Source organism: Gracilinanus agilis, chromosome 1 (genome assembly GCF_016433145.1).
Source record: "Gracilinanus agilis isolate LMUSP501 chromosome 1, AgileGrace, whole genome shotgun sequence".
Classification (NCBI taxonomy): domain Eukaryota; kingdom Metazoa; phylum Chordata; class Mammalia; order Didelphimorphia; family Didelphidae; genus Gracilinanus; species Gracilinanus agilis.
Window position 1 is genome coordinate 643720542 of NC_058130.1, and position 13751 is coordinate 643734292.

General features: G+C 32.4%; 1 protein-coding gene across 1 annotated transcript in view; it reads left to right on the top strand.

Annotated features, from left to right (window-relative positions):
* The window catches only part of ATP6V1C1 (ATPase H+ transporting V1 subunit C1), a 54889-nt gene that overhangs the window by 17543 nt on the left and 23595 nt on the right, over positions 1–13751 (top strand). Inside the window, exons 2-7 of the mRNA XM_044668714.1 lie at positions 3588–3755; positions 5933–6000; positions 7755–7840; positions 9380–9474; positions 11611–11702; positions 13096–13194. Coding sequence (XP_044524649.1) covers positions 3624–3755; positions 5933–6000; positions 7755–7840; positions 9380–9474; positions 11611–11702; positions 13096–13194 — 572 coding nt within the window. The 5' untranslated portion in view covers positions 3588–3623. The remainder of the gene's footprint in view (positions 1–3587; positions 3756–5932; positions 6001–7754; positions 7841–9379; positions 9475–11610; positions 11703–13095; positions 13195–13751) is intronic.

Below are 13751 nucleotides of genomic sequence, written 5' to 3' on the forward strand. Positions count from 1 at the left end.
AGTGCTTATTTAATATTTTTTGAAATTTAGGGAGTAGAACCTTTTCAGGGAAAAAAAAACCAAGTACTATAGTTAGCCTTCCTCCTTGCTTTCTAGTTAAGAGAAGAGAAGATTCTTTTCTTACCCCCGGGAAGATGAAATGTTCATGACTTGTTTTAGAATAAATGCACCCTTTCAGGGGTGGTATACTATTGAGGAGAAGTTCTGGAAGAAGCATGGTTTGGTGGGAAAAGCATCAGACTTAGAGACCAGAAACCTGGATTCTAGTCTTGGTTTTTACTCTTTAGCTGTATGATCTCAGAAAAATTATTTAGTTGCTGAATCCTAGTTTCTTCATTAGTAAAACAAAGTGGTTAAAAAAGATGATGTCTCAGGCTTCTAGCACTAGCAATGTAGTTTGCTCTCCTAGGGGAAAGAACAGTTCTTCTGAAGACAAAAGACAGTCTTATTTCTTGGGAGATGGGTGAGGATCTATTAGTTTTCTTGGTGTCAATCTTTGAGGACCCTAGATTTAATTAGCAAACATTGAACATCTACTATATATAAAACCCTGTAGTTTGTGTTCTACGAAAATAATAATAAGAGCTGATATTTGTATAATGCTTTAAAATTTGCGATATATTTATATACATTGCCTCATTTGGTGTATCCCTGAATGAGAGATAACTACTGTCTTTAAGGAGCTTACAATTTTGTAGGATGATTAAGGCAACTACACAAATAAGCAGTGTATAATATTACTTACTATTTGTATTATTAAAAAGTTACAAAGTACTGGGTAAGCTAAAAAAGAAAGATAAAAGGAAGTTCAAACTGTATGTTGAGAGGTTGTGGGACAATATCCAACATTATTTTATTTATTAAATAGATTCCTCAGTTAAAACAAGTGAATAACATCCTTTGGGAATTTTAATTTCCTCTTTCCACTTCTGCATTTAGTTCTTTGGATTTTCTGATTTTATCAGGGACTAGAAATATATACTTATGTGATTAAGTCATGCCTTATGTATATCCTTTTCTTTGCCCCATTCCCCCCCAAAAAAAGGAAAGGAAAAAAACTTTTCCAGAACTATAAAAAAAAATGAGAGACAATTCTTATAGTAAATGACTGGGACTAATAATTTCTATTTTTGGACATTTTGCAGTTTAAAGATTTAAAAGCTATATATCTGAGAGTCGGGAAGTATGTGAGAGATTTGCTAATCCATTTTAAATCTAACAACTGTTATGATTAAAAATGATAAAGACTGATATAATAATAGAAATTAGTAGTTTAATTAAAGCCATGGCCATGTTGGTAAAATACATATGACCGCGCCTATCTTTTATATTTACTGCGGGAGCCCATCCTCTCTCCGTGCCCATCAGTCAGCTCCTCAGGAAGATCAAGAGGCATTCTTTTGGCCTTCCTCTGAATTTAAACTGCCCCCTGCGAGGGGACCCTTGACGTCCCCACGCCCGAAGACCCATTGGAATTATGGGTAATGTAGTCTCAAAGTCTCCCACATGTCCATAGGGAGTCTGCTAGACACTTCCCTGAATTTAAAGCAAACACAACTCTCCTATAACATTTCTCACAAGCATTTCTGTCCTCTTTTTGAAGTTCTCCAAAGTTCCGAAGGGGATATGGATAGGACAGTTCTATCATTGTTATTGTAGTATACACTTTTAAAAAATTCTATCTGAAATAAGTCCACAATTTCATTTAAAGTGCTATTTTTTTGTTCTTTGTATATGGAAATATTTGTATTTTTGGATTATTTAAATTTAATAATAAACATTTTTCAAAAGCTAAGAAGGGATTTAGAAACTACTACTTCCTGAAGTAACCTATTTTAGTTCGGTACAACTCTAATTGATCTCTTTTTCTTATATCAAACTTAAATTTACCTCCATGTAATTCATTGCTTTTAGTCTCATCTTTTGTGTTCAAACAGAGCAATTTCGATCCCTTTTCTATACTACAGTCACATACATGCATCCCTAAATCATCTTCCTTTTACTAGTCTTCATGTGGCATTAACTCCCATCCTCTTTCCATCTCAGATGCTGCCTTCAGTTTTTCCTAAAATGTGGCATGCAGAATTGAACACTTCCATGGCAGAGCAAAATCAGACTTATTCTAACTACTGCATCATTTAAAATTTCTTACATTTTCAAATAATTAACATTTTTCTCTTGATTTTTTAAAAACCCATTTAGATCTTTTGCTCATAGATGCCCAGTGTCTTTTAGACAATTTGAAGGTTTTGTTTTATTTTATTTTTAAATTCTTAACTTCTTTCTTAGAATTAATACTCTGTTTTGGTTCTGAGGCAGAAGATGGGGCCTATCAGCAAGTTGTCTGAATAGGGAAGGCTACCCAGTTGTCAGGATTGAGTTGGTTTCGTAGTATCTTTGTGAATAGTTATACGGAATATAAACATTGATATAGGAGCAAACTGCACAGAATGATGTGCCAAACATAATATAATAACATTATTGTTGATAGTTAAACCTTGCCATAAGAGTTCTGAATTTACCTTAAATTAGTAGCCAGATTACCCAGCTCAGTGCTTGTTCCCTGATGAGACCTGTTACCATGAGTTTAGGGTCCTGGGGTCCACTGACCATTCTCCATTGTTTAATTTGTGCCCTTTTCCATTCAGTACTTCCTAGGCTTGAAATTTTAGTTTGGCTCCATTTATCTCTCTTCCTGTATAATTGACTCTCCCCTGTATGGGAGAAACATATTTCCTAACTTTTTTTTTTTTTTTTAGGAAACAATGAAGATATGAGGTACATATGGATATTATTAGATACTGAGGCATGGATTCAGTGAAATGCTTTGATTACATTTAATTTTTCCCAGTGGAAAAATGGAGACTTTTATTTTACCTTATTTCGAATAGATGTTTGGTGACATTTTAGCTGGGTGTTAGTGAAAGGTGCATTGGACTTAAAAGTCAGGAAATTCTTTGTCATTAGAACCAAATGGGCAACCTTAGATAATTTGCCTTGCTTAGTAGGCATATTTCCTCATCATAGGATGAAAATAATGGACTAAATGATTTTTTTTAAGCCCTTACCTTCTGTCTTAGAATCAATCCTGTGTATTGGTTCTAAGGCAGAAGAATGGTAAGGGCTAGCCAATGGGGGTTAAGTGACTTGTCCAGGGTCACACAGCTAGGAAGTGTCTGAGGCCAGATTTGAACCCAGGACCTCTTGTGTCTGGGCCTGGCTCTCAATCCACTGAGCCATCCAACTGCCCCTGGACTAGTTGATTTTTGAGGCTTTTTCTAGCTCTCTTGATGTATGATAACTTGTTCTGCTATAGTGTTATAGCTATATAGCTTTCTATATAGCTCCTATATAGGAAGTTTTGTTACTTCATAAATTTGGAAATCAAATTTTTTAATCTTTGAATTCATGATTAATCTATATTCTTTTATAAAATCCTTTTCCTGGGGAGATATATTTAATCAGTATTTATTATTTAGAGGCATTGACATTTTGAATATATTTAGATGTGAAGTAAGTTGTTATACTAAGAAACCAATGCAATTTAGAAATAAATTTTATATCTCTCTGTTCTTTTTCTATTTCAGTATCAATTTTACTTTTGGAAAAATTTCTTGATAAGTATGACGGAGTTTTGGCTTATATCAGCTCCTGGGGAGAAAACATGCCAGCAAACATGGGAGAAGCTACACTCAGCAACAAGTAGAATTAATAATCTTTCTCATAATTCAAAGTTCAACATTCCTGACTTAAAGGTGAATGAATGAATTAAATATTTGCATTTAAAAACTTTTATTAAAAGTTTATTTTGTACCCAGTACAGGGGATTTAAATAGAAAGGACACATCTCTGTCAAGGAATTAACATTCTAATGAAGGAGAAAGCGCATAAAGAATCAACTGCAGGACAAATGGAAAGACCCCAGGGATATGAGGTGTATCACTAGTAAGGTTCCTTAGTGATCAATAGTAAGTGCTTCATTTTCTGAAATATCTAGTATAGAAATTTCAGCATTTGATTTCTTCATTATCAGCAAATCAGCAAAAAGGCTAGTAACTTTAATTAGAGCTTTTCATAAAAAAAAGAGCTGTATTTTGGAGAATTAAAGCACACACATGAATTGTACTCTATTCAAACAATTTATAAAAGACTTAGAATTTTCCCATTTTTCCAATATGTTCAAAACAATGTTAGTATAAATTTTACTAAGAAAAGTACATTAGTGTGGTATTTGAATAGACACCATTGTTGAGTAATAAATAAAAGCATTCTGAACTTGGTTTTCTACTTTTCATGCTCTCAGTTCAGGGGAACTTATGTTCAGTTTTATATATGTCAGGAGTCTGAGTTCTCTGCTACAATTAATGTACTTGTAGAAATCTGTTTGAGTGTATAAATATAGATAAATTGACACAATCACTGACTGACAGAAGAAAATAGGAAGAAATAGGACCCTGAAATTAAACAACATTTTTATTATTCTGTTAAGTTTTCTTTGTTCATAATTGAAGTGTAAAGGATGAGTATCTTGTGAAAATATATATTCATAACTTTTTTATATTTTAAAATGAAAATTTCATAGGATCATAGATTTAGAGTTGACAGGTTCTTAGAGGACATTTAATCTACTCCCTAATTTTACATATGAGGACATGAGGTCCTGGAAAGTTAAGTGACTTGTGTTAAATCACACAAGTTGTAAGCCACCGAGTTTGCTTTTGAACTCAACTCCTTTAAAATTAAGTCTAGCACTCTTTTTGCTGTGCCATGATTCTTCAAATTGTTTAGGGATACTTCTGAGCATCATAACACATTTAAAAATAGAAAAACTTGAATCTGTTTTTGTTTTATGAAGTAGAATATATTATTTACTTAAAGTTGTACTTCAGGGCTTTATCTCTGTAATCATATATAAAATTATAATAGTAAAATTGTTCTTACATGGTAGCTAGACTTAAAATTTTGTGGTTTTCAAGTCTATAACTCAAGTCTATAATTTCAAATTTATAATTGTGCGTTAATCCAAATTTTTGCACAATTTTATTAGTATCCACTTTTGAGGCTAATAAAAAGTGTTTTCTATATTACTCTCATGTGACAAAAACAAAATGACTAACAATGGAAAATACATTAAATGATGAGACAGGTTTGGTGAGAATAGGGTTCCTGGATAGAGAATTTTCTTAACATTTTTGAAGTGATGTTTGCAACATTTGTAAAGAGTGTAGGATTCTTTGATAGGGCTTTGTGAGCTAAAATACAATGAGCTTTGGAAGAAGAACAATCAACTAATCAACAAGCAATTACTAAGTGTTTTCATGAATGACTTTCAAGCACTGCTTTTAAAAAAATAAAAATACTGGAAACACATTGAAAATATGAAAACAGCCTCTACTCTCAAGGATCTCTCATTCTTATAGGGAGACAATACGTATCTGGATAGATGTATGCCAGATATGTACAAAGTTAGTCAACAAGCATTTATTAAATATCTACTATATGCCATTGTCTGTGCTATGTATTAGGGATACAAAGAGGCAAAAGATAGTCCTTACTCTCAAGAGGTTCACAGTCTAATGAGGGAAGGCAGCATGTCAACAACTTTGTACAAACAACAAAGAGAAATAATCAAAAGAAGGAAGGCACTACATTAAGAGGGTTTGGGAAAGCCTTCTTGTTCAGGGTAGTATTTTAGCTGGGACTTGAAGGAACCAGGAGGCAGAGGTAAGAAGGGAGCTTACTTATAGCTAATGAAGTAAATAAAGTCAGAAGATATATTTTGTTGGAGCAACAGCAAGGAGGCCAGTGTTGCACGGTATTCCCAGTACTTAGCACAGTGCCTGTCATAAAAGAGATGCTTAATAAATGTTTATTGATTGATTATTAGAAATAGAATGAGACTAGATATTGCTTTTTTATCTTTGTCTTTTAGGTTGGCACATTGGATGTTTTAGTTGGATTATCAGATGAATTGGCCAAACTGGATGCATTTGTGGAGGGGTAACAAGTTTATTAATCTATATATTGTGGAGTAAAATAACCCTTAATAGTAATTGTTTATAATTTTTAGTCATTTAAGTTTAACTTTAGGTAATGCTCATCTAGATCATTTTGGAAAGTGGTTGTTTTTTAATGCACAAATTAAAATGAAAGACCACTAGGGAAGATCATTTAGGAAAGCTTTATGTCATGTATAGTTATTTTAATTCTGAAATTCAAAATTAGACTATACCTTTAGTTTAGGTGAACTGAAAATTAAAAAAGAAGTCTCTGCTAACCTTACAGATTTATTCTTTTGTGAATTAGCAGAACTATTGTCCAAAGCTGCTGTTATTTCTTGGTCATCCCTTAGGACTCATAGCCTTTCAGACAAGATTGCAAGGTACTGGAGATTTTAGTTTAATAGGCAGCATTTTAAAATTAAAAATAAGAACAATACATAGTGATCCTGAAAATAGTTGTAGCTAATACCCAAGCAATTATTTTTCCCTTAAGAGAGAGGCTAATCTTCATTCTGTTAACTTTCTGTGGTTATCCCTTTTTGGATGAGCAGAGCTAATGGAAGTGTCTGTTCCCACTGCCATGTCAACCTCATCTACAGAAAACATTCCCTTGTAGCACTAGGCTTCAAAAGATTTTATAAATTAGTTCAGCAACTAAAACTATGAATGATAAAGAGTCAATTCAGTAGTAGATCTGAGTCTTGAAAGCAAAAAAAAAAAATCACCAGTAGTAATGGAAATTGTACTCCCTTTTCTACTGTCTGACTTTTAGTTCTGGCACTAACAATTAATAGCTGTGTGTGTGATCTGAAGGATATTATCACCTTGACCAAATGTTAAGATCCACTGGAACATATACCGTGCTATCACAACTTTATATGCCACAGAACCTAAAAAACAGTTTCTAATGCCTGAATTTAATTCAATTCAGCTCCACTAATATTTATTAAATGTTCCATAAAGTACGTCTTAAATTAATGAATCATTTAATGCCACTTTTTCATCCTTCACTTTTAATCTATTATATCTTTTGGAAGCTATTTCCAGTGCTTATTTGGAATACGTTCCTCCTTCTTAGTTCTTATGGTTAAGCACTTTATCCAGTCTTGTGATCATCTAATATGTGGATTATTACAATCTGTTTTATGGGGTTACAGAGCATTAGAGTGGTAAAGGGATCTTAGAGAGATCACCTACTCCAGTTCCTTCATTTACAGATTGATAAAATTGTAAATTCTTTTTAACTTTGCTTTATGATTCTTGTTGACCTTTGATGGAGTTTACCAACCAAAGAGGTTAGATGGATTTTTTTAAAAGACAGAACCAGAATGAAATTTCTCCTGCCCAACAAACAGTTCAATGTCCTTTCTTTCTACTAAAGATATCTCTCTTAATAGTTTCCCACCTTTACTTTTCAACTAATATCAAACACCATTGCTAATATCCCTTTATTGTTCATCTTTATGTATTCTTAAAACTTTAGTTGATTTCATCAGATCCAGAAATTTACTTTTAAGAAAAATCAAAGCAAAAATCACATGGTCCATCTTACCCTTGAAATAGAGTTTGTAGAAGGTAAGAGCTAGATTTATATGTCATATTGTCCATTTTGGGCATAGCTATATTAAAAGAAGACACATTTATTTATGATTAAGTGTTTTCATTATGTAAGTTCATAATTTTAGGTCTTATTTATTAACATTATCCTTATTTTTCTAAAGTAATAACTGATTTTTTTTCCTTTCCATCAAGAGTTGTTAAGAAAGTGGCCCAATATATGGCTGATGTATTAGAGGATAGTAGAGATAAAGTTCAAGAAAATCTGTTGGCTAATGGAGGTAAGCCAAGTGTCTCACAATCTCGCTACCTCACAAATTAGATATGAGTCATTATACTTAAAAAGCATACAGCAGAGTTGGCATGTAATGTTAAATACATAGACCATTATTATATCGCAGTGTTGATTGTAAAATGAATTTGTATGAATGGGCCAAGTTATAACCTTTGCAACAGAACCACTCAAAATGGATATCACAGAAAATGTTCCCTATGAGTGCTTTGTTTTACTTTATACCTTTGCTTTTTCCACACTTCTATTTACTGTCTATTTAAAAACAAAATTCAGGGGGCAGCTGGGTATCTCAGTGGAGTGAGAGTCTAGAGACAGGAGGTCCTAGGTTCAAACCCGGCCTCAGACACTTCCCAGCTGTGTGACCCTGGGCAAGTCACTTGACTCCCATTGCCCACCCTTACCAATCTTCCACCTATGAGACAATACACCAAAGTACAAGGGTTAAAAATAAAAAAAAATAATAAAAAAAAAGTATTACTAAAAACAAAATTCATGTTTTGTTTGAAACAGCAAAACAATATGCCTCAGCCTAGGACTCAGTCCCTACTGTAACTTTTAATTTATAATATAAAATGCTACCTTTGTCTAAATGTTTAAAAAGCTTTCTTAGCTTTTGGGGACCTGAACCTCAAATTTCCATCTATACCAGGAGTCAGCCAACTACATACAGCAGGTGGGCCAAATCTGTTCCCATTGTATTTTAATATGTTAAAATCTTTCTTGGCTGCCAGCAAACCATATTTGACCAGTGGCCTGGAGTTTACTGACCCTTCTGCTAGATCATGGAGATACAAAAAAACAACAACTCTGCTCTTACGGAGTTTATAAGCATAATAGGTGTTCTCTTGCTATAGTAAGATGAGTGATTGTACTTAAAAATCTCATTTTCTCTTATTTTCTTTTTTCATCACCAGTATAGATAATTAATTTATCCCCTCATATAACAGATATTTTGGCTAAAATGTTGGCTATTACCAGAGATATGTGGATTTGGTAATAGAGAGTAGAGGAATAGATTGGAGAAGGTGTGTGGAACTGGGGAGGTAACTTTGGAAGCATATGGGTAGAATAGAGTGAAATGCCTACAGCTCTTCTTGTTGGTTGAGGCAATTTGGTAATGAAGAGCCACAAGTTACCCAGAGCCTACTTTTTGAGACTATATTTTATGATAAATATCTTGTTTATGATTATACTTCACCTATTTGTGGCTTATAATAAAAAAAGACTTGTCATCGTTAAAAGAGGACTTTTTTTGGTTATTATCACATAATTCATAGGGTAATAATTAATGAGCCCTTAGGCAATATAGAGAGGCCATGTAATTAGTTAATTATGAGTTTGGAACCCTGAGTCCTGCATGTTTTCTTTTTAACTGAAGCCCTCAAATTTATATACTTAATATGATTTGTAGGTTCTGCTAACTTTCTCAAGGCTCCTTTCTGCATTAAGATAATGAATAATAAGCTTCTTAAAATCTCATTGCTGATTCTTTAGTAACTAAATTTAACTTATTCCTACATTTCAGTTGACTTGGTTACATATATAACAAGGTTCCAATGGGATATGGCCAAGTATCCAATAAAGCAGTCCCTGAAAAATATTTCTGAAATAATTGGCAAGGTAAGATCAGAGTGAAGATAGAACTTTTAAATTTTATTTATCATATAGATGACTAACTATGATACTTTTTACCACATTAATTTGCTCATATGTCACTGATTGAAATACTAAATAACATTATATTGTTATAATATATAATATAATTAATAAAAGTATCAACATAATTATATAAGTATAATTATATAATTTATATAATATAATGCTAAATAATATTATTATATTGTTATCCCATGAAAGTGTGTATAATGTTCTTTTCTTATGTTTATTAATATTAAGTCTACATAGCATGTTCATTAAATGTAATCTTTACTTCTATTATAAATTACCAGTTGAATCCTAAGCAAAAAAATCTTTAAAATATGAAAATAAAGATTGTCAAAATTGTCTTGAGAATAGTTTCCCAGAAGATTTCCCCAGAAATTTCATTGAGGAAGGTAATTAAAAACCAGTTTATTGTTCACCAAATTGTAATGATCTAAACAGTATGATTTTAATTAGGATCTAAATTACTTTGACTGATTGTCCTTCTCCCATCAAATTCTTTTGTATGAGATGCTACATAATTAAATGAAGTCAGGAATCAAGAAGAATTTTATCCAAGTCCCCCTAATGTTTTAGTGAAAATATACAGTTTGATGTTTTATTCTAAAATAGGTCTCTTACATGTTAATAATTGCTAGCATTTATATAAAACCTTAAGGTTTGTAAAGTGCTTCATGCTATCTCATTTGAATTCTTCTTGACTCCAAATTTGGCATGTTGTGCCACCTAGCTGCTGATATTAACTGGGACTTATTTTTGTTTGATGTATAGCAAGCATTTTTCTAATGTTGGTTGTTCAAATTGTTGAAAAGGAAGGATGGAGTAAAGAGATTTCACTGTCAGAGAAATCACAAGAATCATTTAATTCAGAACTCTAAAAGAATCAGTGAAAGAAAATTTATAAAATTTGAAATAAAAAATTTTAAGTACCTGAAAATTAGGATTAATTAAATTTGATGTTTGATTGTTCATTTTTGAAGAGCATCTAGTCCAATCCCCCTCAGTTAACAGAGGAGGAACTGTATAGCTAGTGAAGGCAGAGCCAGGACTGCAAAACTCATTTTTTTTCTACAAGACCACACTGTATCTGAGGAGGCACTTTATAAATACATGAAAATATATACCTCCCTCTATAGTTAACTCTGTTTATTTCTATTCACAATATCTACTTTGTGAACTATTCTTGGTAAATTTGGTTCTCCAAGCTGTCTTCTCCTTGTCCTACTTCTGTTTTGTCTTAACATCCCTGACCTGTAGTTGGTCAGGTTCAGGTTATGAAACAGATTTTATCATCATCTTGAAAAAGACTTAATTAGGAAGTATTAGGAATTATATATAATTATGCCAGAGATAGAGTTAGAGAATAAATTTGAAAACCAAATAGGAAATGTGGGGGATTTTTTATGGGCCAGTTTTCTTTATAGTTATAATAATATAGAGATGGGAAAGGTGGAGAAATTTATATAGTGAAGAAGAAAAGAAGAGATAATAATAAAGGGCATAATATTTCCTGAACCAATGTTGGTAGATCTGAATCACCTTTTGAGATTGGAATCTATCAATTTTTCTTACTCAGTGTGCAGTTTGAAAATTCATTTCTAATGTATGATTTTTTCCTTCTATCCAATTTAATTGACTTTGATAGATCAGTCTTTTTGCTAAAATTGTAATAGTGGAATGATATCATGTGATCAGTGAGTCAGACCTTAATGGTCAGACGAATTGTCTGTGTTTTTTTTTTTTCAATGATTTTTGGATTCAGTCTGGGACAGACTTATCTCTTTTGTGACTCTGCAAATGGCACTTAGCCATGCTTTCTCAATTTCATGGAAACCATGATGTAGTAATAGTATAAGATTAAGATAGAATTTTTCTAGGTGATTTATTTTGGAAATATTGTTGGGCTATTTAGTAACTTTCAATTAATAACATGCTTTTAAAATATGTATAAAATGAAATGTGTTTTATTTATGGAATAAAAGTACCAGATTGTTTCTTATTAAAAGGAAACTAAATGTCTAACTCCAAATTCTTTCCTGGATTTAGCTGTAAAAAAAATTATATAATTTCAATTTTTTTTATTTGATGTTTTAGGGAGTAAACCAAATTGACAATGACTTGAAAGCCCGAGCATCTGCATATAATAATCTGAAAGGCAGTCTTCAGAATTTGGAAAGAAAGAATGCGTAAGCCTACCTATTCTTTATTTGAATGTAAACTAATGGTGGAGTATTAGAGAGACCTAGTCACTCTTCAATAAATTCAGTTTTCTTATTTCCATTAGCAAAATGGTGTTATTTTGACTAATGCGGAAAACTCATTAAGAGAATTTTCATAGAATTCAGGAAAGCCAAAAGACAATTTTGTGCATATTGTCTGAAAACTTATGTGTCTATTGAGTTATAATAAGAAATATTTTAAATATACGAGGGATTTTTGCTATTTAAATGACTCCTATAGTATAACTTATTATGAAGTGAGAAATTACTGGATATAGTAATTCATGCCTGTAATCCCTGCCAATCTCAAGTTCAAGCATTCTGAGCTGCAGTGGCTAAGCCAATTTGGTCCTCTGCATTAAGTTCAGCACTGGTGCATTGGCATGATGAACCCTCAGGAAAAGGGGACCACCTGATTTCCTAAGGAAGGAAAAATTTGCCTGTGTCAGAAGTGGACTAGATGAAAACTCCATGCTGATCTGAATGGGATTGGTTTCTATTAGCTCTGCATTTCCAGGCTGGGTGAGATAGAGAGATATAGTCCTTAAAAAAAAAAAAAGTGAAAAATCCTTATGTAAGACAGATAAGCAATGAGCACTATCCAATTTATTACTTCTGTGAATGAAGATTTTTGCAATAAAATATAACTACTTTTTAACCTGCTTATTTGTAATGTTATGCTGTGGATGTGATTGTATCTTAAAGACTTGATAGATCTGAGTTATATGAATAGGTGCAGCAGATGAAATGGTTAATATTGGTGGTGACTAAGATACAGTAGTGTGCAGTATGCAGATATACTTTAGTATTAGGAATTCCTAACTTGGGATCGTAGATGCGTATTTTAAAAGTATTTCTATAACCGTAGTTCAGTAAAATTGATTTTCTTTGTAATCCTATGTATTTTATGCATTAACAAAGCTTATTGTGATGAGTTCTTAGGCTTTGCCAGACTGCTGAAGGGTCAATGACCTGAAAAAAAAAAAAAACAAAGTTAAGAACCTTTGCTCTAGTGGAGAAAAGATGTTATATAAATTTGGTGGAATAAAGTAGTATAAAAACAAATGAAAGTTACCTATGTTTAATTTGGAGCACCTGCCAATCAAGAGAGTACCTTGTACAAATGAAGAAGAAAGAGTAAAATAATAGAAACTAAAATTGAGAAGAATTCTGAAATAGAAGAATAAGTTTGGCTGGAGTTTTACAGGCTATATTTTCTTTAATAGAATATTATAATCTGCAGTATCAATAAATGATATAAACATGTTTTTGCTTATTTCTGTTAGTTTTATATGTTCATGATTCCAGATTTGATGGATAATTTTCCTCTGTCCCCTCTCTCTTCCCTTTTATTTTACAGGGGAAGTTTATTAACTAGAAGCCTAGCGGAAATCGTAAAGAAAGATGACTTTGTCCTTGATTCAGAATATCTCATCACATTATTGGTGGTAGTTCCAAAGTATGTCCTCATGACACCAAAAATTTTAATTTTTAAAATGCAAGAAAAATATTCAATTATTCTTTTATTATAGTTTGAAGTTGTTGAATTGCTGAGACCATAAAACTAAAAGTTTTTTATTCTGAATCTTCCATATTTTCTACCACAGTAGAATCTATGGTGGAAACATCAGTTACAAATTGAAATACTTTATTTAATGTAATTTTAAATGTACAGTTGTCTCTCACTATATCATGGTACACTTATCGCAGCTTCACTGTATTGTGGGTTTAAAAAAAAGCCTAATTTTGTATTGTGGAGTTTTTGTTATATAAAGGGATTTTGCGGATGAATACCATCTTGCACATAATGGAAATGCAGTATGCCACTACCACTTGCACAAGTTTGCCAATGTGAGATTGTACATGGCACACTATTGGCTATTGGAATAAAAGGAGACCAATCACAGTGCTGTGTTCTGTATCCTGGGTGCTGATTGGCTCAGTGATTGTAGATTAATAAGAGTGTGGAAAAGGTTTATAGGAGAGAGGGAAGGGTTTATAAAGCCTTAAAAAAAA